At 37.2% G+C, this 27366-nt stretch overlaps 5 protein-coding genes and 1 long non-coding RNA gene across 7 annotated transcripts; all 6 read right to left on the bottom strand.

The window, feature by feature from the left end:
• Positions 1-329: 329 nt before the first annotated feature.
• LOC110752088 (desiccation-related protein PCC13-62) lies at positions 330-1808 on the bottom strand. The gene is made up of 3 exons (XM_021952687.2): positions 1422-1808; positions 1100-1325; positions 330-859 (listed from the first exon to the last, which is right to left on the bottom strand). Exons 1-3 carry the CDS (start codon positions 1751-1753, stop codon positions 482-484), a joined length of 936 nt encoding a protein of 311 aa, XP_021808379.2. The 5' UTR covers positions 1754-1808; the 3' UTR covers positions 330-481.
• Positions 1809-4753: 2945 nt separating this feature from the next.
• On the bottom strand, positions 4754-7931 carry LOC110752107 (Translation elongation factor EF1B/ribosomal protein S6 family protein). The gene is made up of 5 exons (XM_021952711.2): positions 7584-7931; positions 7075-7129; positions 6878-6934; positions 6521-6598; positions 4754-5297 (listed from the first exon to the last, which is right to left on the bottom strand). The coding sequence occupies exons 1-5, from the start codon at positions 7884-7886 to the stop codon at positions 4900-4902; spliced, it is 891 nt and encodes a 296-aa protein (XP_021808403.2). The 5' UTR covers positions 7887-7931; the 3' UTR covers positions 4754-4899.
• Positions 7932-9911: 1980 nt separating this feature from the next.
• Positions 9912-15434, bottom strand: LOC110752207 (Chaperone DnaJ-domain superfamily protein). 2 transcript variants are annotated; one of them, XM_021952817.2, is made up of 11 exons: positions 15171-15433; positions 13506-14440; positions 13052-13181; positions 12502-12953; positions 12157-12237; positions 11964-12062; positions 11466-11624; positions 11232-11318; positions 10937-11008; positions 10479-10798; positions 9912-10381 (listed from the first exon to the last, which is right to left on the bottom strand). In XM_021952817.2, coding segments are annotated over exons 2-11 (2226 nt in total). In that variant the 5' UTR covers positions 14331-14440; positions 15171-15433; the 3' UTR covers positions 9912-10380. The 2 variants fall into 2 exon arrangements, with proteins under 2 accessions (XP_021808509.2, XP_021808500.2); XM_021952808.2 differs by having other exon boundaries at positions 9912-10798; positions 15171-15434.
• A 1145-nt stretch (positions 15435-16579) lies between these two features.
• On the bottom strand, positions 16580-18168 carry LOC110751629 (F-box family protein). The gene has a single exon (XM_021952131.2). The coding sequence runs from the start codon at positions 17806-17808 to the stop codon at positions 16726-16728; it is 1083 nt and encodes a 360-aa protein (XP_021807823.1). The 5' UTR covers positions 17809-18168; the 3' UTR covers positions 16580-16725.
• Positions 18169-19209: 1041 nt separating this feature from the next.
• On the bottom strand, positions 19210-21259 carry LOC110748434 (agenet domain-containing protein). The gene is made up of 3 exons (XM_021948413.2): positions 20712-21259; positions 19609-20082; positions 19210-19419 (listed from the first exon to the last, which is right to left on the bottom strand). Exons 1-3 carry the CDS (start codon positions 21135-21137, stop codon positions 19369-19371), a joined length of 951 nt encoding a protein of 316 aa, XP_021804105.2. The 5' UTR covers positions 21138-21259; the 3' UTR covers positions 19210-19368.
• Positions 21260-22785: 1526 nt separating this feature from the next.
• LOC110752467 (uncharacterized) lies at positions 22786-24355 on the bottom strand. Its single transcript, XR_002525996.2, has 2 exons — positions 23823-24355; positions 22786-23653 (listed from the first exon to the last, which is right to left on the bottom strand). It is a non-coding gene; the product is annotated as an uncharacterized LOC110752467 (long non-coding RNA).
• Between the last annotated feature and the right edge of the window lie 3011 nt (positions 24356-27366).

Below are 27366 nucleotides of genomic sequence, written 5' to 3'. Positions count from 1 at the left end.
AATATTTTTATATTTACATCGGTACCCCACATTTTTATTCTACATACATATACAACCCAAACTTGATGTACAAATGGTTCTTGCAGCAGCAGCTATTGGTTCTGCTCTGCCTAAATTCGTATGGATGACGGCTAAGAGCTGAAGTTCAAGAACCAATGACACCAGAAATGCTGAATATATGTGCTGCAACAGTTCACTGTATACGCGATTACTTTTTTCATGTAACCTACGTCCTTTGTTTCTCTTTTTTGGGTCGAGAATGATCCGTGTGGTGTGCAGACTTAACTATGTATCATGTTCATGGGGGTGTATAAATGAAGAGTTTGGGATGCAACATGAACTGTATCTTCTTTATTGTCTGGTTACAAGTTATCATTATTAAGAACTTTTATTCTGTGTACAACTACTGACAATACACTGTCTAAACAAGGCAACCTGAATGCCATGGCAACCTAACTAGTACCATTAATTTGTTCAGGTTCTATGCTTTATGTAAATAAGATTTAGCAATATGGCCATCAGCTCCTTTAGGATAGAAACCTCCAGGGACATGTTCATTACCACTCGCATATATAATTCTTAGTATCTCCTGTGGTGTCCTGCCGTATGCGAGTGAAAACTCGTCCCCAGCGAGAACATTGCCACTGATTTTTCCCTCAGCGCCTCTGTATTTGGGAACCACAAGGCCTTCATCTTTCCAACCTCCATGTCCTAGCTTATTCCTTAGATTTGAAATGCGATTAGTGAACTCAGCCACTGTTATACCATATGGTTGCACCTTCTCCGGGGCACGTTCATATAGCAATGCTCGAATCACTGCATCTTGACCTGATTCCACTCCCAAAAGCCCTGCAACAAGCTGAACATAACCCACCCACATAAATTAAAAACGAGTAATGTTAGAGCTAGCTGTTATATATATATATATCAAATCACCAAGCAATTTGAATTTGTCAATACTACTAATAATAAATGAAGTTCATAGCGAACCCAGATTTGATTCGATTCGAATAAACTAAACACTGCCAGATCATTTGATGAACGTGAACAAATAATCGGGTTATATTTTCAGTTTCTTGTTATTGTGTTTGAAGCTTACCGATTTGAAAACAGGACCTTGGAGCTTTGGGGCGGCTCCAACATACCCAGTGAGACCAACATAAGGAATCACATAGGATGCAAGGAGATAGTTGATTGAATTGGCATAAGGGTCAAAAGGGGGAACCAAGGGATGACCAAATGCAGAATCAAACACCTCGGCAAATGATTCTGCACTCAAATTCAACAATGGCCTTGGGAATCCCTTTACTGTACTTTTAATAGCTCTGCATAAAATAACATAATTACTACAAAGTTTGGTATGAGAAAAATAATATATAAAAAACCATTAAAACAAAAGAAAGAAAGAAAGAAGATTGAACCTCAAATGTCCAACTTCTTGCCATGCAAATTGGGTGATAACATCCCTAGTGAAGTGGTCCAAATGAGCTTTTTTAGCACCAATGGGAGATGGACCTCCCTGGGTTAAGCCTGGATTAACTTTATCCAAGCCATAGCCCAAAGAGCCATATAGAAAGAACTCAGCTTCCAAATACTCTAAATTCAGAGGAAATTCTAAAAGATCAACATCTGATTGCGTAGGTGAGGAGGAGCCAGGGTGATGGCTTGAAATAGATTCAGAAAAATAAGATTGTGGAAGGAGGATGAGGAAGAAGGCAACAATGGCGATGGTGACATAAGCTAATTGTGCCATGTTTGTTTGTTCCTGCTATAACTACTGGGGTGGTGTATGTCTTCTTCACTGAGGGCATTGCTCATTTATAGAGATGGCGTTTGACTCATAAACTCATGAGTTTCATGCGCATAAAAAGAAAAGGATAAGAACCAAAAAAATTGTGGGTTTTTAATGCCAGATGGCAGAAGGAGGATACTCGGTCAAACTTGGAATGGCCACCTGGGTCTTGATCTCCACTGCTACTATTTCTTTTCTTATTTTTCATCATTTTAATATTAATTTATCATAGTATTCAGTTACTTATTCAAATCAAAGAGGAGGATTTAGGATCTTAAAGTACGTTTGTCTTTGCATGCATGGTGGGTGTAGGTGGCCGATGATCGGGCATAATTCATGCTTGAAAAGAGAGAGTTGCGTTTGCATTTGGAAAAGTTTAAATTGTTTTCCGAAATGGAATATTAATAAAATATAATTATTTTCGATTTGTACGAAATAGAAGCTTCCTTTTCTTCTCAAATAAATTTATTTCCACAATTGCTATAATAATAATAATAAAATATTCCACAAAGCCATTATTACCATACTTATCAAAAAGAAAAAAAATCCCATATGAGAGTGACTTTATCTCATTTTCCTTATCGTGTATTGAAAATGAGACAATGGTTTTATGGTCATAGTTTTCGACATCAATTTATCAATAAGATCCTATATTTTTTTATTACATGATGGACTCCTCTGAAAAACACTGGCGTGTTTGTAAACAAGGTGCTCTACCTAACTAAGCAGTGGAAAAGCTACATTTAGTACCGGACCAATGATTTGAGAGGTATGCCCCAAAGTATTTTTTTTTCAAGTGCGGGAACCCTAGCTCTGCCCAACTAAACTAAAGTATGAGCAAAGAACACCCCATCTGATTTTGGCTTTGTAAATTACGGATCTCGAAACTTTATATTTAGAATTCGTGTATTTATTGGTATTTTACTTAGCCTAAATTATTGAAATAATCTAACGGTTTAGAACATGACATGTCAACTGATAGAGTTTTTTTTTAATAAATATTTTATTGCTTACTAGCCCAAAAACAGAGTCGTCACCTTGAACTATCGGTGTTCTTCTATTTAACAGAGGAGTCCAAGAGACATTATTTTGTCTCAATTTCTCAACTTTTACAAAATACAGTCCCACACGTTACTCTCACCCACTACAAAATATTAGATAACAAAGGAAAAGCTAAGCTTTACTCATGCCACGTGGCCTTTTAATTGTCTTGCAATCCAAAATGTCTTAAACGTTAAATATATCATACGTAAGACTTCTGGAGTAGTTGACTTGAAGCCATGTAATGTGTAGGATTATGTGGTGATCCAATGGTAATGAATCAATCACGCAACTATCCGAGTTTGAGCAATCCTCAGATAGTCAACGATTTTGAGATTGGGACCTCGTGTTCTACTTTCAAAGCTAATCTTTTTTTCGAGGTTACAAATCTATTTTGCCGACTTCCCTTACTTATATTGTTCCATCAATTAGAGGTTGTTCACTTTGGAGACTTGATGCGGTTATGAGTACGACCGGATGTGAAGTAGGAGAAAAATGTAGTTTCAATTAGGATAACACTGTTTGGCTCTCCCTATCCAATAATACTATGTCACGTAGAAGTGTTAGCACATGTGTCATAATATTATTGGTCGAAAATAGCAAAATAGTTTTATTCCCATTTAATAAAAGTATTTCTCTTGAAGTAGGGCTTTGGAATCTCTCAAAATGAACCTCACCCAAAATATCATAAAGTCATTTGAAGCCATGATCCCAAATATCGCAGGAATAGTATCAACCAGAACAACTGTCATCCATAATACTTTAATCCAGAAGAAACTCAAGGGATTATTCAAAGGGGAATGCTAGCAACATTCTCTCTAACCTTCTCTTCTGGACATTCTTCCTTTAGGTAATGACACATGTCACTTTCCTTACAATTAAAAAGAATGTCATTAATGAATGAGACCAACTAGTTTTTATTTTCCAACTTTATTATTTTATTTTCTTATGTGGCATAAATTATAATAAAATATTTGAAAAATCAATTTAAAAAATAAGAAATAGGATTACAGTATTCAAAAACTAAAATTAAAAAACCCTTATCCCCATCCCGACTCCTTCCAGCCGCCACCCACCAACACAAACACAAAGCTCATCCTCCTCCATCTCCCCACCCCTCATCAATCCACAAACCCAACACAAATGGAGGAAGCACACACCGGCTATGGCTGCTCTTCTTCATCGCCTTCTTCACACCCCCATTAACTCTCTCTCATCACCAACATCCCCCAAACTCTACCCAACTCCTCTCTTTACCCCCTCTGTTGTGAATCTCAAAACTAAAACTCATGAGAAGCTGGAGAACCTTGGAGAAAATCGAAGTATTGCCGCTCACACTATGGTTCTTCTTATGAGAAAGTAAGAAGGGGCCTTTAATGGTAGTTCTGAAATTGTGGTTAGGTTGGGGTTATTTGGTGGAGGCTAGAAGAAGTCGGGATGGGTTTAGGGTTTTTTATTTTTGGTTTTTGAATACTACAATCCTATTTCTTATTTTTTAAATTGAATTTCAAATATTTTATTAATATTTTATGCCTCATAAAGAAAAATAAAAGAATAAACTTGAAAAATAAAAGCTAGTTGGTCTCATTCATTAATGACATTGTTTTATGTGTAAAAATGACACATGTCATTAGTAAAAGGAAGAAAGTCCAAAAGAGAAGGTTAGAGAGAAGGTTGCTAGCATTCCTCTTATCGAAAAATCACTTCTATCCATAAATTACATTCCTCAATTTAATTAATCGGATTTAAAGATTTATGAATATCAATTTAATTAATCGGATTTAAAGATTTCTTAAACCACTTATCTTAGCGTTAAGCAATTCCTGTCGCTTAAAAGCCATCAAGGCTTAAACAGGTTTATTGCGGACCAAATCAACCGTTTCTGTCGAAACACTGGAATATATTAAATCAACTTAGACATAAAATCAAACAAAGTATATATGCCATTATATACTTAAATATGATCTGTTGTTCTAAACGTTACACAAATTTATACAAAAACCAATACGCAAAACTTTCTGATTTCTCACTTGTTTCAGCCCTCAGTTTTCTCATTCCTGTTTTTCCTACGCTACTTGTTCTACCATTCCTCGTTTCCTATCTTCTATATCAGCATTGTCAGCGTCAACAATAATAATCCCATCTTCATCTTCGTACTCTTCGTCATCGTATTCCATATCCTCCTCCTCTTCCTCATCAGAATCCGTACCTGCACCAACAGTGTGAAACTCAGGAGGAGGAGGGCAGTCCTCTGTGATTGCCTCATCCCTCTTCATCACAAGATGCCGAATGACTCTTTCATCCTTGTCCAACATGGTCTTAAAGTCATTTATCCATTTGGCTTCCATCTCAAAGTTCATCAAAATGTAGTAAGCATTCTTGGCTTTCTTTATTTGGTATGCTAGTCTTCGTATTCCCCAATCACTCACTCTCCATATCCTGGCTTTCTTCTCCCTTAGAAAACCTGCAACAAGTAATTCACAGATAAACATCAATAAAAAGCTTTGGCATTTCAACTGCAACTCAAAAAGGGAAACTCATCCTACAAGAATTCTGATAAGTGTGTATGCATGCATCAGACTGTTCGCAAGTTCCTAGATGAACTTTCATTCTAAGCAATGTCAAGTTATTTGTGGGTTGAGGAAACTCTGTGAGGAGCTAAAGAAATTACAAACAAGTAGATGAGTTTTCATTCTGAGCAATTACAAGCTGCGTTCTAAGTTAATTGAACAAAGAAATTATAACGTTAAAATTAAATAAATAAATAAGCTATCCATCCAAGTTCACAAATTGTTTTTACCACTGCCCAAAATTCTTCAAATATGATATGACACCTAAAGTAAAACTGCTAAAGATTATTTGAAGGGCCAGTGCTGACCTTCTCGCCCAAAGAGACACATTGCCTGCTCTCTCTATGAAATAACATTTGAAAAGAAACATATTACAAACTGTTGGGCAATCAGAAACACATTTCCCATTTAAGAAATCCAAGCTAAACGTGGCAACCTTGAGAGATATTCAGACATCAGAGAATTTTACCCTTCATTCTTGTTGAAAATAATGCACATTTGTGGTAAAGAAATGTGGAAAATCTAGAAGCTTGAAGAAATTCTATAAGCTTAATGGGAATGTCAGCAAACTAAATGAATATGTAAGAATTTTCTAGATGAGGTCACAACAAGCAGCTAGAGAAAAATGCCTATGGCGGTGGAGCTAAGAGCTATCCAAAACTAAGTTAAAAGGGAGCTACAAAGAGAGCTACCCAATCTAAGGGGGTGTGCGGTCAAGCCAAGAGAACTCCCAATCAAGGGAGCCAAGTGTTAAGAGTGACCAATGGTCACATAGAGGCCAAGAGCCTTGTTCTATAAAACAAAGAGTTGACCAGCCAATAGCTACATGAATGAAGGGCCAATAGCCTAGAGTCATAAATCTAGAAGATAGGTAACCAATAACTACACCACTCGGAGGCCAACTAGCCTACACAAAGCCATGTACTATTCTCCTCCATTCTAATAAAAACACTTTGTTTAAACTATTGTCCTATTGTTCTATAAGACAAGATAGTATAGAAGAACAAAGAAGCATGCCAAAAGGAAAAATAAATTTAAACACATCAAAATCCACGGTGAATTCTATCATATTTGGTTCGGTAATAATGTCCACAGTACTAAGAGATTAGAAGTCAACCTTCAATTTTCTCCTTGACAATCCCAACCTCTTCCACATGCTTCTCATTAATCAGATAAACCACCTCATAGTGGCGCACTGCGACAAGGAAAACAGTGAGTCATAAAACATGTCAGTCTAGAAGGCAACATGTCGTAAATCACGCAGTTAAAAACTCATAACATTGTCCATTTGCTCTATGAATTATTAAAGGCAATTTATTCCGCCATTTCAATATAGTAAAGCCAAATTGCATCTTAAAAATCCTACTAGCAAAGAAGTAGATGCAGCCTAGAACATAAAAGTGCATTATCCTGCCCCCTAAGGAACCACATGACAATCCTACTAGCAAGAAGAATGAGCAGGAAGTACACTTACTTCGTTCCTCATTCAAATCGCTTTGTAGCTGAAGCTTCAAAAATTCATATACCTTCTCTGCATAGTGATGAAAACAAAATCAATAACAGCAATCCCCATAGGGCCAAAATCTTTCTTTAGAACAAAGGAAAACTTATATTGCGTCCTTTTAAAAAGATAGCAATCACCTATAACAAGTTTGAATCAGAATAACTCACCTTCTTCTGCGTCAGCAAACTCAGGGAGAAGTTTACCATCTTCCTGAACTTTCTTCTGCAATTCATAACAAAAATTCATTTCAAAATCAATTACACTTAGAGTCATCTCATCACTGTAATAATACATGCACCTAAACTTAAGCAACCCAAAACCTTATCTTATCCAACTTCATTTAGTTGTTCAAGAAAAAGAAGATCCCTTTGTACACAAGGTTCATACTTTAATGGTGAAATATTATAGTCCAAAGAAACAGAACAAAGGAAAGGACAACTCAGATACCCACAATATGAATGTACTTAAGCCACAATTTACATAGCTTGAATCTCAGATAACCAATATGAACATTCTACAGCGGTGGCTGAAAATTAAAGGGTCGCACTAAAAAGTCTTTATATTTCAGAAACCGAAATTCGCACAGAGGAAAGGAAATTAAAAAATTCATAATACCAAATAAAGAAGGGAAAAAAAAAGTAAAACCATGGAGTTGTGTCAAAATTCAAAAGGCAACCTCTTTAAGCAGCACAGCTTCAGGGAAAGGGCCAGTGGCCTCATCCGGTTTTGATACGAAGCTATGATTGTCGTTCTTCTTCTTCTCCTTGTTATTGTTCTTCTTTGCACCAACAATCACCGATTTTCTACGTCCAACAGAGAGCTTCTGAGAGGTAAGTGGCCCACGAGAAGAAAACGAGGAGTACCCATTTGCGAATTCCAAGCTTGAAATTTGGTTTCTGGAGGACCCATTTCCATTGACCAGTTTTAAGGCTTTTGGAGTGATAAAAGCTACAGTGAAGGAGTGTAAGAGTGCCCCCATTGAACCAGCTTTGAAGCAGACTACACTGCTGCTAGGATATGCGATTTGCGGTAAAGTGGAAGGAAAAAGGGTGGTTTAGTAATTTCGATGGAGTTATATATTATGGTTAATCCTGGTCCACCGTTCGATACATCAACTCCTTCATAGTAGGGATCCAACGGCCTAAGTTATTGGCTTTTCTTCTATTTGTTTTAAATCATAATTGTTTTCTTTTTTCCTTTTATAATCGGGTATGGGCAAAACTCTTTCTCCCCTCTTTTTTGTCCTTTATGTATAATGATATTGGATTTCTTTGACACAAATGATGTCGGGAGTGGTGAATTTGAACATAAGGCTTCGGGCATAGAGATAATTGCTCTTACCTACTTAAGCTACAAGTTCTTTACATATATAAGAGCATGTCTAATGGGGTTGATATGGCCTCAATTGAAAAAAGGCACTTTCTAAGAGCACTTCCACCTCTATAGGCCAGCATAGGCAAAAGGCCCCCCTAGCCCCCAAAAATGAAGTTCGACGGTGAAGGCCAGCCCAGGCTAGGAGTGGGCTCCATTAGTCTGGGCAAGCTTAAAGACAAGACTTGCGTGGGCTGCTGCTTAGGCAAGCTGACCTAATGCTGACATCATTGTGACATCAGCAACCAATTTAAATAACTAAAAAATGGAAAGAAAAAAAAAACAAAAAATTTTAGAATTTTTTTAAACAAATACCTAGCCATGTCTTTATTTCCCACACCAAAATCTATACAAATTCCTCTCTTCATATCTCATGTGAATAGTAGTTGTCATGTCAATGGATGGAAAACCAACAAAAAAATTGCAAAGGCAAAACTATTCATGTAAATAGTAATAGCCCTTTTTGCCATGACAAATGAATGGAAATGCTCTAATGTATGTGTTTGGCCTGGTACAATTTGGCTTAAGACAGGATGATGGGCTGGTTTTACCAAAGTGCTGGGCCAGGCAAGAGTGGGCCCCAAGATTAGTTTTTGATAATAAAAAGGGCACAGCAAAAGCTGACTTTTCCAAATACAATGACCTATGAGAAGTTGCCACGTAGCACCCTCAATGATAATGGAATGGAACGGCTAGTTGCTGGGCTTTTTAGTTATTATTATTATTATTTTCAATCCAATGGCTAGTCCAGCCTTTTTTTAACCTTTATATGGGAAAATCAGTCCCCCTATGTATATATGTACTCCAAACATTTTTATTTGTTTATCCCTTTTACTTTTCTACATTCAAACCTCAATAAATAGGCTTTCATATTCATCTTCTTCTCACATAAACTCATCTTTATACTTCAAAATCCAACACTTAGATATCTTTTCTTATCATTTCACAATGAAGATGAAAAAATTAAATGAAAATGAAAAAATAAGTGTTTTTATCACTAATAAAATAATAATAAACTAAAAGAATAAGTTTTGAGTTTTAGTCCCTAACCCCTCACCGGTAGAACCACAAAAAAAATTGAGAGGCTAGATTTTGTGAATCGTACCATTTTGAGAGGCTAAAACAGCACCTAGTTCATTGCCCCTTGCCCTTGCATTAGACATGCAGAGGGTCTTTCTCCTTCTTGACAAATATGTACAAGGATGATAATTTTAGACATGAAACAAATCAAAGACAAAACTCGTAAATAGGTTAAGATTGATTTTTACTTATTCCTCAAAAAAGGAAAAAAGGTTGAGTGTCACTTAACGTGAATACCAAAATGACATAATCCAACTAATCTACATAATTAAACCTTATCGAGTTTTGTGTTGAACATGAATTATCCGATCTTAACATGGCAACCTTATTTTCTACTTTTGACTATTTCATAGCTTGGTATTGGTAATAAAATTAGATTTATAAAATTAATTTTCTGGAATCTTTATATAAGCTGTGTGTCAACCCAAATTAAAATTGACTAAGAACTGACACAACTCCCATTGTCACTTTCCTCGCTTTAATTAGGTGCCCTGTAGAGAATCAAACTCAAATTGAGCCATTGGAGATTGGAAAAACATTCCAACACTACAAGTTCAAAGATATAATCATCTTGTTTTAATGGATTTTGAAGTGGGTTATATTCATAAGGGTTTTATCTGATGAGATAAAGGCTAACCATCAGATTACATGCACCTGATCAAGTTTCATAAAAATAAGTTGGCTTCACATATCATCCATTTCCATGAACATAACAATGCATTGTCTAACGTCATTCTTTCTTGATCATCATTCCATGCGTCCAACCCTTCCAACCAATTCAGATCCCTACACATACCAAATGCAAAATATAGGCAGTGCAAGAACATTATTGCCTTGCTCTGCTGCGAAAATGTAACTGCCTAAACTTCTGGCAATCTATTTCGAACGGGTATAGCGGTCCGCAGTTAATTCTAAGACGATTAAGAAAGATGAAACGATATACAAACTCTGTAGTATGCAGGCTAATGGGGGATTCTATACTTATGATTAATGAAGTCAAACTTTCCTCGGGCCTTCCTTTTTCTGAAAAAAGACAATAGGCCAACATTGAAACATACGTTTTTATCAGATTCACTAATGCTTACAAAGATTAGACAATGGGAACAACTTGGATACTCACCATTGCTTCTTTCCCTTTTTCTTTCTCTTGTTAGCACTGCCACTGTTGCTGCCACTACTGCTCTTGGTGGTACCATTTCCAGATTTGGCAGATGGGCTCTCAGTGGAGGTGCCGGCACTAAAATTTTCAAACATGCCTGTTTGCACTGCATTCTGTAACCACTCAAAGAATTCTTCCTCTGTCATGTTCTCTTCCATAGATGCCGGCATCCGGCCTCCTCTTTGTCCTGAACTTGCTCCCTTTCCAGTATTGTGCTTGGAGGTCACACTAGTGTTCACATGAAAACTTGGCTTGTGAGTGTTGGCTGGACATCTCATTCCCTGCAACAAAAATTAGCTTCATGTACATTTGCTTTCAACATGACAAGAACTTTGTGTGGGTGTGGCATGAGTGTTCTTGAAAAAGGAGAAAAGACATCAATGAAAAACTAAAGAAGAAAAAAGTTGAAATTGAATTACCTGGCATATATACCACTCGGTAGCATTATATATCTTGCTATCTGCACAAACAAATGCGGATGGAACATCTACCTGCACGTGCAACATTATTCAAAAAGGATAATCTTGTATTAGATGCATTTCAGATACTAATGGTCAATAATCGTAACAATTCTTTATCATTTTCTTCAAGGGTTTTTTTTCCACTAGCAAACAATGAATCATAATAGCACATGAAGATGACAACTTAGTAAGAGCAGACAATCCAAATGCACATATATAACAAGCTTTCTCCAACATATATAAATACACATACCTTCTGCAAAAATCCAAAGAAGAAGGGTTGGGAAGATTGTTCAACCCACCCATCACCATCTTTTGCTTGATGCAAATCCTTGCAATCCTTTCAAAAGAGAAATTCCACAAAGAAAACATCAGAACCAGGCGCAAAATCTCTCATCTTTATGAAAAAGGAGCATCATGCTTAAGGAGGATTTGATGAATGCAAACTCATAGAACATCACAAAACACTGTAAAGGTAAATGACAACCTGACACCATCGCGCTTGAGATTTTGACTTCCTGGTGAGTACCCAGACATGAAAGTTGCCACACTTATTGCAGGCAATCCGCCTAGAATCTCCAAATGGGTCCTCACCATCACCTTCCGGGTTTGCAAATCCAGAAGGAAAGACACTGTGCCCTCCATTCTAGGAAACACATTGCAGTAAAAGCTTAGGTAAGGTGGATATGTAAACAAACTTAGAACAAGTAATGATTTACAGCCCTTAGAATTTTATTGAGTTAAAACGAGCAAATAATTCCTGGCAGAAGCCACATCTATGGGATGGGACCAAAATTACACGACTTTCTACAAACAATTCCAAGTTAATGACAAAGTTGAATGGAAGGACCCCCTTGGATTTGGGGGAACCAACTGACACGTGTCACTTTCAAGCTTAATCCTCATGGTTATTGAAGAGATTGGTCAGCAGATTTCATTTTCTCAAACCAATTACAAAAACGCATACAAAGAGGATGTATATTACCTTTTGTGAAGCACTTTGAAATCTACGGAAAATGTTCAGCAGTTCCTCTCTCCTTAATTCGTCATCATATGCTTTTCGCTTCAATGAATCAAGTAAAATCTAGAAAAGATATAAACAAAAAAGGCCAATGGTACAATCAGAATGAAAAATCAAATAGATCATTAAAAAATCGCGACGGGTATCAAAAGATCACCTCATATGCATTCTGAAGTTTCTTGAAAGCTTCAGCAGCCTTTTCATTTCCCATATTTTTATCAGGATGGACCAACATTGCCTAATAAGAAATATAACAACCTTATTCAAAGAAAGTATTTTAAAATATTATACAGCATGTTATCAAGAAACAGTAGTTCTATATAAATAAACCAATCTCAGGAAAGTAAAGGTCATCATTTAATATAACGAAAATAAAATTAGATCTCAGACTTGGCCATACAGATCTTGAAACTTCGAAGAGAATAACATAACAAGAAATAACAAATAAGTTAGAAAATATCCCTTTTCATGCCAATTATAGCAAACAAAAAATGGCACGTACCTTTTTCCTGTACTCCCGCTTCAGTAACGAAACATCTATATTCTCAAACCGGGACAATCCCAACACTGAATAGTGATCAGTACAGTTTAGCAGCCGAACTACTTCATCTTCAGAGGTTATCTCAGAATCAGCCCCACTGGTTGAAGGTACTCCAGGGCTACGATCAGCAGAAAACCATGGCCCATTTTCAGTGGATGAAGCATGCTCCTGCTCACCGTTAAAAAAGCCTGGTTGACCTTGCATTCCAGATGCTTGATCAGGGAATCCAGTGGGTCTTCTCTGCTGATTTACGTTGTTCTTTAAGAAATATATCAGACAATCACTTGAGATAAAAGATAAATTCAACCCCATAAGCAAACCCAGCCATCCAACATATGTCCAAGCACAATAAATGGAATACACAGTGGCGACAAACAGGGCAACACGCTCATGGCTCAGTGTGAATGCCAATCCTGAATGTTGGAGAATGATAAAGCTCAGCAAGCTATGATGAGGAAGTATGCATAATTGAAATAGATGATCTGCAGATGTAAGAGGGTAAAAGAATCACCTGCCAAGAAGATTACAAGTGCCGTTGTCCAAAAGCTTCCATAGAACCACAAGAAAATAGCTCCAGAAATAGCAACCACCAAAATCGAAAGCATGAAGCCAATGAAAAGTCCAATCAGAGCAGCAAAGACCTAGGTATTTACAATAGTTATGAGAGCATATTAACACAAAACTTAACAGAGCATCTTAACCTCAATCATCAATGCACCCTTTGCAGAAAATAATTATTCCAAAAGGAACATTCAGAAAGTCTGGATGCTCAACAAGTCATAAGCAAACAGAAAGAACCAAAAAGGTGTAAAAGGACAAGGGGCCAGACACGGGTGCATTTTGTTGAAAGAAATAGGTAGGAATAATCCCAATTACAATAATGAAAAGAAAAAAAACAAGTATAAAACGTTTCTGGTTATAATGAAGTCAGTGGTCAGCAGCAACTTAGCAGTACTAGGGCTTACCAACACAATCAGAAACTTAAACATCCCAACCATAGCAACTACTGAGAGAATGCTGCACCATATAACGGAAAAGAAGGATGTTGTCCCCATCCGGAGTAAGCTATCGATGCCCCTTACGGTACAATCCAACCAAGCCATTGATAAAAGAAACAATATACTCCCAAACTGCATAAGCCACTTCAGAACAATGGGATATGCCAGCTCAAACTTTGTATTGACATAATCGCGAGCGTTCAGTATGTTACTTTTGACGGTAAGAAACATAGGCTCGTGCCTCTGCAGCCATTCACTAGCCACCTTCAAGAAGGACAATGTTGATGCCTTCAAGTTTCTAACCAATAGGCTATCTGAAAACTCTACCCGACTCAGCAAAGTTTTCATATGCCACCGTTTCAGGGAGGACCCAAATTTTCTTTTTGTATGTTTACGGCGTATGTCACTCCGAGGTAATGACCCATTTTCTTCTCTAATGCTTGGAGCTTCATTGTTTCCATTGCAATCACCTGAATCACTCCCTAAAGACATTGCCTCCTCTGGACCCCGCATTGCATCCATACCTTGTTTATCTTTCCTCAAAAGCTTTCCAGATTTTGGTTTGCTTTTATTCTCATCTCCAGGATGATTGGTTTTACTCCCACTGGCTGAAAGAGGACTGCTTGGCTGGTCACCATTTGGTAGTTCTTCTCCAGGGAATACTTTCACCTCACTTGCTTTCCCTTGCCCTTTCGTTTCTGCCAGTGTACACCCTGAATCTGCACCCTTCTTTTTGTGCTTCGATGTCTGGCGATCTACCCCATTCTTCTGTTGATTACCCTTCCGAGCCATAAGGTATAAGGCCTTGACGTACTGTTTTAAAAAGAAGTCAAGCTAAACGATCTATAGTTGATTCACAGCAGTGATGTCATGGATGCTAGATTCCATGTGAGAAATACAATCTGCAATTAAAAAATAAATAAAATTACAAGGATGCATATATACATAAAATCAAGTTTTTGTATAGAACTACAAAACATCATTTAAATAAATAAAACTTGGATTTGTTTTTATAAATTAATTATCAAACTGAAAAACGGTAATGACAGTCATATATCAGTTAAGATCAAAGCTTCCCACATTTGCTGATAATAGGGCCTTCAATTAGAGTTGGAGTTCTACTAAAGAGTAGAAGTAGTAATAACACAGTAAGCAACCCTCATGCAAAAAGGGTCACCATATATTGGTTATGGAAACCATATCAGTATTGGGGTAACCTGCATAACTGCTGAAGAAATAAGAAAAACTCAAGAATTTCAAGCCAACAAATATCCAAAAGCTCATGCAAAATAAACCCACAAAATTAGTTTCTGAGACTTACATTGTTCATTTCGCAAGAAACAAAAAGAACCCAAAAAAAAAATTCTTGCGAAGAAATATGTATTACACTGTATTATAAACACCATGTTTATCATCCATGAATTGAATTAAAAGAGAAAAATGAAAAACCCCATTTGAGATTTAAAGCCCCAAATATTTGAAAAAAAGAAGAAGGAATAAAACCCATTTCCAACTATTCAGCAACGCAACATAGCAAATAAAATTCGATGAAAACAATGAAATCGAGCAGAACCCACAAATTATAATCACTGGTAGATAAGTATTTAACATTAAGATTTTGTACGGACATACCTGGAGCAAGAAGAGATTTCTTTGTATGAAAGAGAGAGGCACACAAAGCGATTAGTGAGATAATAACGTGAACCCAAAGAATATGAAAGTGGCAGGCTTGACCAATTGGGTTCTTCTGTAAATGAAGGAGCTGACCATCAGCATGTAATACAAATGTCAGAGTTTTTGGGTCTGCAAAAAGACAGAGAAACACTCATGAAGCTCTAAAGCCGAAGGAGTTTTCTGTGTCCCTCATCCAAGACGTTGAATGAAGGTCTGTTTGGCTCACTGGAATTCTTTATTCCAAATCCGGATTGGGCTTGGCCGGGCCGCAGATTATACTTGTCATCAGGGCTTGAAATCCCACGTGTCCCCTTTTTGTATTTTTGGTTCTAAGCCCATTAGTTTTCTTTGACAGCCGATAAATCAATAACTTTCATTTTGTACATTTTGATTACTCTACTTCTTCTTTTTTTCTTTTTTTCCCCAACGGGAGAGAGGAGAGGATACCTCTCTTCTATTTACACTTTTTATTATTATCTAATTCTAATTACACTTTTACTTTTTATAAATTACCTTAAAATGATAAATAGCACAACTCTTTAAAAGACGTGACTTGCATCATCGCCGTGTATGTAACGCCCTACTTTAACTAGGACTCACATACAGTCAAGGTGAGCTACATTCCAGTTTTCCTTAACTAGGGCGCCCCTCTCATAAGGATGGTTATGGTCGCAATCAGAACAAAATTTATATAGCGCAAACATGATATAATCAAAAGTTGTTTAAGACTTAGGGTTAAAACACAGTCAGTCGAAAAAGATAGCAAGTTAAACTTGTCTTCCTCGACTTAAAAATTGTTCTGATTTTTGGATCACAATTGATTAACAAAATAGTAAATCGCAATAACCTTCCTCAGTATAATTGCTTGCACATACTCATCTTAAATAGATGTCCAGAAAAGAGAGTTTTTCTTCTTATTTTTATTTTTGTTTAGCAAGGGGGATTCAAATATAGGGCATGTTTCAACACAGGAAAGAGAGCTATCATTAAGCTAGTTAGTCCAAAAAAAGAGAGTTAAGAGAAAGTGAAACACCAAATTCGTGCTCCCGTGCTCCCCACAGCTGCTGCACTAAAATATCCAGAGAAGATGTCAAAATCTCTATGCGACACAAAGACCAACTCAAATATCCAGAAGAATGCTGAAGGATAAAGTTTTCAACTATATCCATATCTAAATAGGCAATGATGCCAGAATTTGATGAACAACTTCATCCTGAAAAAATCCATTCATATCTTCATGAATCATCGAATCTTAAATAGTTTTCGTTACAGAAATACGGGCAAGAAATAATTATGATAAGCCCCAACATTCCAGCACAATATGAAGATGGATAGGCTAAAAAGAAAGTTGCAGAAAACAAAGGATGTACAGTAAAAGAGTAAGCCAAAGCCATACACATAAGAACATAATTTACATTTCATACGTCAAATGTTGATAACTGTTGACAAACAACAATCGGCTACTTAACATAGGAAATTTATGTACACAAGTTCATTACATGCAGTCCACGTCTTAATGACAGGAAAAAATCGTGCTCCGAAATGCATGTGCCGAGTACCACAATGGGAGTGTAGAGCTGTTCTTCACAGAGTACATCTCCTTCCACACACGAGTCTTGCGATAAAACACCAAAATCTGCTTATGGGTTGCTAGGAAAATATATTCACCAGTTTGACATATGGGGAAGATGCCTGGCACAAGTCCTTTGATACATCTAAGACTCACTGTATCCACCAAATGCCATTCCTCTCTCTCATATTCCCTCAACACCCAAATTCTCATCCAAGCATCTGAAATCTGGACCACAGACAAGCAACCATCGGACTCCAACAAATAAAACCTATTTCCAGATCTGCAACTCACTTGTTCGGGCAACGACATCTTCCTCCAAATGTCATAATCCAAATCAAGCACAAGAATACAAGAACAACTGCCTGTCAACCAATGAAGAGCACCATTCACATACACAACTTGGTTCTTGTTCATATGGGTGAACTGATCATCCTGAAACGAAACGAACTTCCTCCATTTGTTTGACTCAGAATCATATACCATACAAATAAAAGTCCCATCCGGCCTATGACCAAAAGTACGGTGATAACCGGCTAAAACAACATTAAACTTCTGGGTGGATAAATTGCAGGCCAATCCCACTAGAGTGGCCTCACCATCAGGGTAAAATCGAGTGACATGCCTTTCCCTACTCTTTGGAAGCAACTTGAACTCACGAGTCATAGGATTGCATACATAGTAAACACCCTTATCAGGTATGCTAGAGCAACACAACAGACCATTACATGAGGCTCTAACCTTAACTCTGTCCTTCAAGAAACCTAAGGAGAATTCAGAAACACCCCTCTGATTGTCAACAACAATCAGATTTGATCTTGATCCCAATGAATCAGAAACCTCAACCAATAGCACGGGGTTCTTAGCAGACGCTTCATTGTACAAATGAATGAAATACTTATCAGAAACCAATCTATACCAAAGTTTACAAACAATTCTGCTCCTGAAAAGTGACTTAATGGGAAGTCTTGAAAGAATTTGAAGGACAACTTCGTCCGGAAAAAAACCAAATCTTGGGGAATTCATGATCAAATTCCAATAAACATGAACAAAATTCAGATTACCCAGTTACCTAAATCTTGAAAAGGGTATGGAATTTTCTTACCAGATGGTGATTTCGAGATGGGTATTTGATCAAATTGCGTTTGATGCAATGAGAAGACGTGGGCTTTCACTTCTGAGTTTCAAAGTGCACCACGTTTACCTTCAAAAAGGAGCAGGGAGCATCTTTGATCTTAATTTTGGGAAAATTATTATTATTATTATTATTATTATTATAAAAGATAGGGATTGGAAGAAAATTAAGGATTGTCCGCAGAATTCAATCCAGAAAGAGAGAAGTAGATCCGTGGACAAAGCAAGCACATGCGCCAGGATGAAGTTTTATAAACGGTGGCGATCTAATTTAGGCTTGGTAGGCTCTTAACAAGTTGGCCAATGACAGTGGGCCACATTCGCGCATAGCAGGCTGAACCCAAGTGGATATTACATAGTCACCCTAATTTGAAACCTAACTTCCTTTTTCGCTCCAACCAAAAAATAAAAAACTTCTTTATTTGTTGGAAGTTTAGAAGACAGAAAAAAAGGAAACGAATACATTTTTGTATGTTCCGAACACTCAACATGTCCCCATTATTTTTTTTGTTGAGTTCGTATTCTTTTTATAGATTATTCAATAAAGGAGGAGGCAACCTTCATATTCTTGCCATTAGCATGGAGGTAAAATGTTCCGTATGAGACTTGTACAAAGGACAAAAATTATAACAAGGATATCGGTAGATGTTAAGGACTTCAAGATTGCAGAACAACTTTAGGTTGCCTGAGGAACCTTAAGTAACAAATGATACTATCTTACATATAAAGACGTCCACTACCAGGAAAGAACAGAAGAATAAGAAGTTACAACAATTTACTTCAAATCCTCGATTTATACCTACTAACTAGGACTAATTAAGGATTAACCCTCAATTTCTCTACACAAACACAATCCTCGATCGTTACAGATGGTCATTTCTCCACAGAATAGGTTTCGTCACAGGAGATAATATCAGAGAGGGAAGTCCAGATCCAGAACAGCAATGTCTACATGATGTAAAGAAACTGCTAGAAATGATTATATGATGCTGAACCGAGATTATCCTGAATGGGGAACTTTGGTACTATCCAGGGGTTACAATCAGTCAAGCACATAAGACTTATGACAAAATCAACTATTGATTCAAAGATGCCTGAAATATGTAAAGAAAACAACCTTCATCACTATTGACCTCTACCTCTGTTGCCCTACAGAAATTTGGCATAGTTTCCTTCAGCTATGCATCTACTGTTGAAATTTACTGATGTAGATACCTCCTCACGAGAATTTTCCTGCATTTTCAAGAATTAGTGCATGTTTTCAACCAAATAATGAAATTTGTGATCATGATGGAGGACCATTAAATTTGATAAATTCAGTGTGGCATAACGTACTCTCCAGAATATCCTCATACAACAGTTGTTACTGGCCCTAAACCTACTTTATACATTATTAACATACTGGAAAAAGCAACATAGTGCATAGTCGAGATGCCTCCTTTGCTTATTTATCTATTTCCTTTTGTCAACAAACTCTTTGTGATCATATCCATATTTATTGACCTGCACCAAACAAAAATATGCAGCAATTAATTAGAGATCCTCAATAATATAGCTTCTTGTTTTTCATAAAGCTTCCCATAAGTAATGCTTTCTCATTTTATGATAATCTCAAGCAAACACAAAAGAAACAAAAGTCAAAAACATTGCTTCATGATTTTGACATGGACAATAAACAGCTTTAAGTCATACCATGTAACCATGGATCCATCGTCCATTAATCCAGTCCTGATGAGGCCTCAAATTGGAATGTTTAAACTCTAATTCCTCACCCGTGGAGCTGAAGTAGACAACATACTTTGAGCCGCTTAGAACTTTGGAAATGGTACCCTCCCACCATCCATCATTGTACAAAGTATCGACTTTCTGGAGCACCTTGAACTGAGCAACTGGTGGAAGCCGAGGGGGGCAAGGTCTAATATAACTTGCATATGTTTCTTCTCTTAAGAGCTCTGTTCCATCATCGGTTACCAGATGCTCGTATTCCACCAGAAACTTGTCGCTTCCTATATGGTCAATTATTTTAGCAGTGTACCAAGCACCCTTGTAACCTTCATCATCACTGCTAACCTCCACCACAGTCCCATTTTCGAAGCTTGCCCCCGATGTTCTCTTGCTGCACTTGAGTTTCAATACCAACTTTCTGGACTTCACCGGTGACGTTTTCTGCAGCTCAAGATTTCACAAACTGAGTAGACATTCGAAACCAAGAAATTTATAGAAGAACGATCACACAGAAATGCATAACTAGTCCCCATACACATGGCAGGCATTAGCAACCAGTGAATTACCATAACGTCAATATCAGAAATCAAATACCATAAGCCACTTTACAAAGTTGCACCAAACGTCAAGAAACAAAGCAAAGCATAACAGCTGACAACATGTGCAATTTAAAATCGAGTTATGATTTCAAACCATTTTCCTTAGTTGCCTGCCTGAGACATATTTGCTTGAATATATATATAAAACATAATAATTGAATGTCAACCACAACCACTTGCAGCAAGAATCTACATACACATATAACAAATTATATAATGTCATTGCACTCTTATTATAGCATTTCTATCTAACAGAAAAGACCATAAGGATATAAAAAGGAAATTAAAATAGACTTGAAACGCATCAATTCCAGAGTGAACTTCAAAAATTTCATAAAGAAATTAAAACCCAGCACCAGAAGCACAAACATAAAACTAAACGCACCAAAGTTTCACCCAAAAAAACAAAAAAACAAGAACCCATCAAGCAAGAACATAGAAAACAAGTTTAAATTTTTTTTTTAAATAAACCTCTTGTTGAAAATGAGGGACCCACGAGTCATCTTCCCACTCTCTATGCAGCCTCAAATTAAACTGCTGACACTGAAATTCTTGACCCTGGAACGCAACCAAGTACTTGGAATTCTCCAAAATATCCCTGACAGTCCCGCGAGACCACCCTTTATCTCTGAAGGCGTCGACGTCGTCACCGACTTTGAAGAACTGGTAGAGCTCTTTGGGGGGCGTAGGCCTGGCATTGCGCAATTCGACAATCTCGGTTAGGGTTTTTGAGCCGTCGGCGTTGGGGGTGGTTAGGGTTTGGTGCTGGACCAACATGTGGGCCTTGTCCTTAAATACAGGACGGAGCACCGTGGCTGGGTAGTAGGGCCCGGTGGAGCCATGGCCTGGCCTTGTGACCTCCACTTGGTCTCCCTTGTTGAAAGGGGACTGCGACATTGGGAAATTGGAAACCCTAGGAGGGAGGGAGGGAGAATAATATTATAAAATGGAGGTAACGGGAACTTGGCGGGAGAGGGAGGTGATGTGATCTATGTTGCAACGGGCACTCCACTAAGTCCAAAGTGTCGGAGTGTCTGACATTCGGACACTCCTCGTACATTTGTGTCCAGCGATCAATGCTCGTGTACACTATCAAGCCCAAAGTTTTGCGGATTTAGCTGAGTTTGGGCCTTTTTGTTTTCAGGCCTAGTCATTTAAACCATGAACCAAACAGTGTGGTAAAAAAATAAAAAAAACTTTCCGAGAAAGTCAGGTCAGGGCTCTTTACCTTTTTTATTTGTCAAAGACCAAAGTAAAGAAGATGAAGGGTAAAAACTGATACACACGGAATTGAAGCCAGGTTACTTGACCAGGCCCTTTTTATGAAATTGCAAAGCACAGTTGAAATTTGGTACGAATCATTATTGAAAACGTCAATCACCCTCCACCTTTTCACTAGTCTTCAAAGGAATAATTCGAGAAAGGAAAAAGTGAATATAAAAAGGAAAATGAAACAACCCTAAGCAAAGAGAAGAAGAGGCATCCATGCATGTTAGCATGTCACCCAAAGCAGGAGAAAGGGGTGGAAGAAATGGGGCCGATGCTGGCAATACCCAACACAAAATAGCTATAGTGGGATATGAGGGAAATCATGAGATTTTCCCTGTCAACTTCTCCTCGCTACTTTAATTTTTTGTTGTCATGGAGAAGGTTAAAAGGAATTTAGCTTTTCAATGCCCACTTGTGAACATCATCATTTTGTGCTACAAGTCACCACCACCCTCTTTCCTGACCTCCTTTTAGTACTCAAAACCTCTAATTTATTTATTTATTTATTTATTTAAAATAAAATAACAACAATTCAATTAGTAACAACAAGGAAGGTCCCCTTTATTCTATTATTATTCAAAGGCCATACGTTTTCATTTCTATTATTATTCAACCCCACCTTTTATTCTATTATTCCCGCTCAAAATGTAGAAATTGAGGAACCTAATTTGTTTGAAAAGTACAAGTTAGAAATTCCACCCTAAAGATTGCACAATATGCGCAAAAATAACAACTAGAGTTGGACACAAACTACAGAAACATCATTTTCGCGACACATGAAATTGAAATAAAGCACAAACACTTGTGCATGAATGATTGACTAATAGGTCTGGCAACCTAAGCCATTATGTGGTCTACAAGGCATGCAAAATTTTCAATACGATGCTGACATATGTTCCAAATTTAGCATGGGAATCTTGATCAATAATATATGCAAAGTTAAAAACCCACCATTTTCACCCCACAATCAGCTTGGTAAAAACTTTTTTACCTAACACGTGTCATGATTTAAGCATTAGTTACTTCTAGCTGTACCTTGGTGGGACATGTACTTATTTGTGCTCTAACATATTCTTCAGTCAATAAATTTTTATTTTTATTTTTGAATTTCTGAATACTAATTTATTAACTCTTTTTTAATTACATTGGAGGAAATCAAACCCTAATCGCTTAACCTAACCGAAATGCGAAGATTGCTTAGTAGCTGCTTTTGTATGAAGCAGAAACTTTCCGTGGTACAGAAAAGTATTTAGAAAAGGAGGTCTCCACTCTGCAATAATAATAATAATAATAATAATACAACAGTGGATAGATATATTTTGTACATTGGAGCAGAGCAGTCACGAGTTCAAACTCTTCTTACAGAGATCTGAGAGAAAATATATTCTCCTACTTTCTCAGCCAACAACATATAAAACAACGAAACTGAGGCCTCACTCTCTCACTCTCTGTCTTCTCTTTCTCTCTTTCTGCAACAGCATATTTCTGCACATCCAATAATACAATATTGGAATTGATGGTCCTTTTAATTAACAGAATAATAGTAACAGCAGAGGATAGGAGGCTAGTAGCTATATATTAGGGTAATTTGCATTTTTATTCTTTTTCTATATAATGACATGGAGGACCACACACACAGTCAGCATTTCCCTGACCCAAGTCGAATTTAATTGCATGAACCAAGCTTGAGTTGAGATAGTGTGTGTTGCATAAAGGTCCTTGAGTTTGATGGGAATTTGCTATGGTGGGCTTCATATCTATAATTAACTTCATCAAATAATTGTGGAACAGCTCAGGAGGGATAGACAAGGAAGGAGAAGATGAGTTGGGCGGCAACAAGGAGAAACGCAGGCCAAGCTCTACATGAGAGAATTCTCACACAGAGCTCGGACCAAAACAACAAACAAACACAACAGACCCGGCGTGACATCTTACAAGGTCAAGAAAAGGTCTTACAAGGTCAAGAAAGAAAGAAAAGAATTCGACGAAAAACGAAACGAAACGAAAGAAAAAAAGAAAAGAATGAAAAAGCTCAGCTAGGATAGCCCCCAGTTCACATCAACCATCACCAAACAACATCACAAAGCTCCAGCTCTGATCGCTTTCAGAGCTTCCATTTCGGCCTCTGCTTTCAAGCAGACCTCCTGAAAAAATATATATATATATATATATATATACAAAACACAGAACATATATTAATTATCAACGCGTGTGATGACATTTTAGATTGTTACATGGAAATGGTAGGGTTGAAACTTGAAAATGAAAAAAGGGCGCATTCTAAAACGAGCTTTGGTTTGGGTTTTTTCATACCTCGCTGTGGAAATTTGTGTCTGGCTTTCATCGAGATGTTGAAAAACTCCCACATCGAGAGATTATGAAGAGAGGGGGAAGAAAGGGAAAATATTTATGTGGAAAAAAAAGTGAGGAAACGGCCAGTGTTTATAAAGGAGGGGGACTGGCAGTGGGCTGACAGCGACAGGTCCAAGGCCCAGAAAGAATGTAAACGGAGCGGGTGACGTCAGCCCAGAGCGACCTCTGCCCGCCGTGTGGCTGCCCGGGCTGCCCGGCCGACCGCTGGGGGTGAAAAATAATGAAAAGGGGCAAGTAAATAACAGTCAGTCAATAAGCCAAAATGTGCTTGGCCCAAATATTATTATTACCCCCACCCTCTGGAGAGTCGTGTCCGTACCATCAAACAGGGACCATCTCTGAGCTCTTCGTGGTCCACGTGGCAGGTTGTGGACCGTTGGGCCATGGGGGTCGAGTGTTCGTGTGGTTCTCAAATTTTGAGATTTCTGTGGCGATAAATTAATAAACTTTCTTTTTGTTTGTTTTAACCACCAAGTACGGCAGACTCAAAATTTAATAATTTGTTTAATAATTTTTAAAGAATAAAAAACAGCCTGCTTAAAGGCCGTGAACATTGACTATTATTAACGAAAGCCAGCTAGCTTAGCTATGAAATCATCAAACATTAATGTTATTTTACCAAGGACAATGATCCTTGTTTACAATGTAAAAACTATGCATAGAGAGTTAGGGCATGTTTGGAAGTGCTTCTGGAAGGGCCAAAAGCGCTTTCTGATAACTAAAAGCGCTTTTGATAGAGTTTGACAGAAAAGTTTAGAAGCGCTTCCTGGAGAAACAACTGCCAACCATGTGCTTCTTCATGAAGCACTCTCAAATGTTTTTCCACGAAGTACTCTAATTTTTTTTATGAAAATTCAAGATTTTTATAATAAAAGCGTTTTTATTAGAAGCACTTATGAGCAAAAGTACTTCCTAGAGAAGTAGTCACAAACAAGCCCTAGTATTGCATGTATATTATAATTACATTTCACATTTGTGTGCACAACGCAAGAATTTCACATTTCAAATTTTACATATATATAACTTTTATATGAAAGACGCACAAAGAAAATCTCAGTTGTATTCTTTTTTTTTTATAAAGATCTTTCTTATCGAGAAGGACAATAATATATTAAACATACACACACAACACAAATGCTAAGATTCGAAATAGGACCTTTTCTAAGAAAACAATTGCTCCAAATTACTACACTACTAGTAGGTCCTTTGCCAACACATTTGTGTTTTTAACCGCAAACAAAGAGAATCTCTGATTCTGTATTGACACAAAATTTATATTGGAGGTAAGTGCCATCTCTAGATTGAAGCATAAAGGCAAGTACAAAGACGGAGGGAACAGGGAATCTTGTTAACTGCAAGAAACCTTAAAATTCACTATATTTTATTATTCGACTTCAAAAATATGCTCACTCTAATTCTTATTTATGAACTAAATGCAATTTTTTTTCTATAAAAAATTATTGAGGGTTGTTGGAAATGGAGCCTCAAGGGCGTGCGGGGAAGGGGTAGCATTAGAATCACAGTCTCCCAAGATATATATGGTCAAAGTAAAGGGAAGAGATCACCTTCCCCAGTATTCCTTGGCCTGCGTTCTCTAATATTTTGTTAATATTGAATTATTAATTAATTAATTTAAATTTTGTTTTTAATCACAAGGAGGTTTGGGTCCTCTCAGCTTTGGGAGATCCTCACTGGCTTGTTTCTTTGTAAAGCTGGCGGCAACTATGAGTCTATGTATTTGATTCGCTCACAAGTCCCACGTATCTAATTTTGAGATCAGAAGTTGAGTGCATATGCCCTAAAATTCTGAGCTCAACTTGTGCCTCTAAACTGGTCTCTAAGGGCGGCAGCTGCAGGATATGGTTGACCTCTTCCACCACCATTGCTTCAATTCTTGTTAACATATATCCATATATTTTCTGTCTTGGCTTTTGCCCCACCTCATGATGCCATTGGCAATATCCTGAGTCTGAATATTTTATGATTAGGGTTGCTACAATTAGGCACATTAATTGGTACAAGAAATAGATATTGTTGTAGCACAGAGCAGGTTAATGTGTACTGATATAAAATGAATGAATGAATGAATGGAGCAGCTGCAAAATGCAATAGACCTTCAAGATATTTCATGAACAGCTCAGTTTGTCTTGCGCAGATGGGGAAGGTGATGTGACCTATGCATGACTAGTTTGAAGCTATATATTACACGGTAGTTTTTTTGATGTTGTTTGAAAAAACCGTGTGTTTATGTCATCACACTAAAATGATAAATCGCTTTCTTTATTACTAGAACGATCTAGTTTCTATGAATTAAAGCCTGAAAATTAGATTTGTAGGATTATTGAAATGCAATGTGAAGTGAGCTATATTTAAGAAATCTCTCCATTGAAGCTTCCTTTGTTATATATATATGTAGGAATTTTGAAAAAACCGCGTGTGTTTATGTCAAAGCAATCAAATGATTTAGTAACTTACGATTTTCTTTATTTTTGTTAGAACGATCTGTGATTCCATTAAAACTTGAAATTAGATGATGGAATTATTGAAATGCAATATGAAGTGGTCTATATTTAAGGAATTTCTCAATTGAAGCTTTCTTTTGTCTATATCGATCTATAAATGATGAAGATCAGTACTGTATATAAGTACCATGTAGACAGATCACAGGAATACCAAGACACAAGTTGGATGAAGAACCAAGTACCTAGATGCACAACAACACCTAACACTATATAGCTATATAGGTGGAAGGCAGAGTAGGCTTTTACTTGATAGTTATTCATTACCAAATGAGGAATCCAATCATATTCGATTTGGGGATAAAGCAGAGCCTTGGAGACATGTCCTTGGGGGAACTATTTGGGTATAGTTTTTTTTTTCTTCTTTGTTTCTTTGGAGAGAGAGAGAGAGAGAGAGAGAGAGAGAGAGAGAGACGCATTTGCATGGGTTTTGGTCCTTTGTAGAAGGAGAAGATAGAAAGGAACAAAGCAGAACCAGCCCTGCAAAGATTCTGCAGAGACACACACAGAGTGTGCATGTGTGAATTATTTGAACTTCTCTCCACTTAGAATTTGCAGGCAAAATAGTGACATCCATTTCGTTTTCATTTTTACAGTGTTTGCTTGTGCAGATTCCTCATAAAGTATTGATCCAGAAAGAAAATTGGAAGAGGAACTCTTAATAGTTGCATATTTATCACAAAACATGTTGTGGATAAGTTATTATTACCTGATTTCATACAACTTTTATCCAACTTTTTAACACTTATTTAATCACTTCAAGAGAAACAAGTGTGCTAAAAATAAAAGAACATGCTCTTTCTCAGAGTCTTAAGATCATACGTGCAAGTCATGCCCACTCATACATCATAGTCACTCACTCCCCTCCATTTCTAAACAACTCTTTCTTGAATTCTGTTTGGGTGGATTGGATGGCTCCATTCGTACGTGGACCCTTCTATGTTTTATGCTTTTCCAAATTTTGT

The sequence above is a fragment of the Prunus avium genome, chromosome 1 (assembly GCF_965620075.1).
Source record: "Prunus avium chromosome 1, drPruAviu1.hap1.1, whole genome shotgun sequence".
Taxonomy (NCBI): Eukaryota; Viridiplantae; Streptophyta; class Magnoliopsida; order Rosales; family Rosaceae; genus Prunus; species Prunus avium.
This window is presented reverse-complemented; position numbering and strand designations above follow the sequence as displayed.

Bases quoted from the DNA above. Each gene is read 5' to 3' on its own strand.
- LOC110752088 (XM_021952687.2), bottom strand. From the start codon at position 1,753: ATGGCACAATTAGCTTATGTCACCATCGCCATTGTTGCCTTCTTCCTC. The intron at 1,326-1,421 runs GTTCAATCTTCT...TATTTTATGCAG, and splicing joins CAAGAAGTTGGACATTTGAG to AGCTATTAAAAGTACAGTAA. The intron at 860-1,099 runs GTAAGCTTCAAA...GGTTATGTTCAG, and splicing joins AAGGTCCTGTTTTCAAATCG to CTTGTTGCAGGGCTTTTGGG.
- LOC110752107 (XM_021952711.2), bottom strand. From the start codon at position 7,886: ATGGGGGCACTCTTACACTCCTTCACTGTAGCTTTTATCACTCCAAAA. The intron at 6,935-7,074 runs GTGAGTTATTCT...ATCACTATGCAG, and splicing joins GTTTGCTGACGCAGAAGAAG to AGAAGGTATATGAATTTTTG. The intron at 6,599-6,877 runs GTAAGTGTACTT...TCCTTGTCGCAG, and splicing joins CGATTTGAATGAGGAACGAA to TGCGCCACTATGAGGTGGTT.
- LOC110752207 (XM_021952808.2), bottom strand. From the start codon at position 14,330: ATGGCTCGGAAGGGTAATCAACAGAAGAATGGGGTAGATCGCCAGACA. The intron at 12,954-13,051 runs GTGATTCTTTTA...TCCAACATTCAG, and splicing joins ACTTGTAATCTTCTTGGCAG to GATTGGCATTCACACTGAGC. The intron at 12,238-12,501 runs GTACGTGCCATT...ATTTCTTATTAG, and splicing joins AGCGGGAGTACAGGAAAAAG to GCAATGTTGGTCCATCCTGA.
- LOC110751629 (XM_021952131.2), bottom strand. From the start codon at position 17,808: ATGAATTCCCCAAGATTTGGTTTTTTTCCGGACGAAGTTGTCCTTCAA.
- LOC110748434 (XM_021948413.2), bottom strand. From the start codon at position 21,137: ATGTCGCAGTCCCCTTTCAACAAGGGAGACCAAGTGGAGGTCACAAGG. The intron at 20,083-20,711 runs GTTTATTTAAAA...CTTGAGCTGCAG, and splicing joins TCCCTCATTTTCAACAAGAG to AAAACGTCACCGGTGAAGTC. The intron at 19,420-19,608 runs GTATGACTTAAA...TGTTTGGTGCAG, and splicing joins GATGGATCCATGGTTACATG to GTCAATAAATATGGATATGA.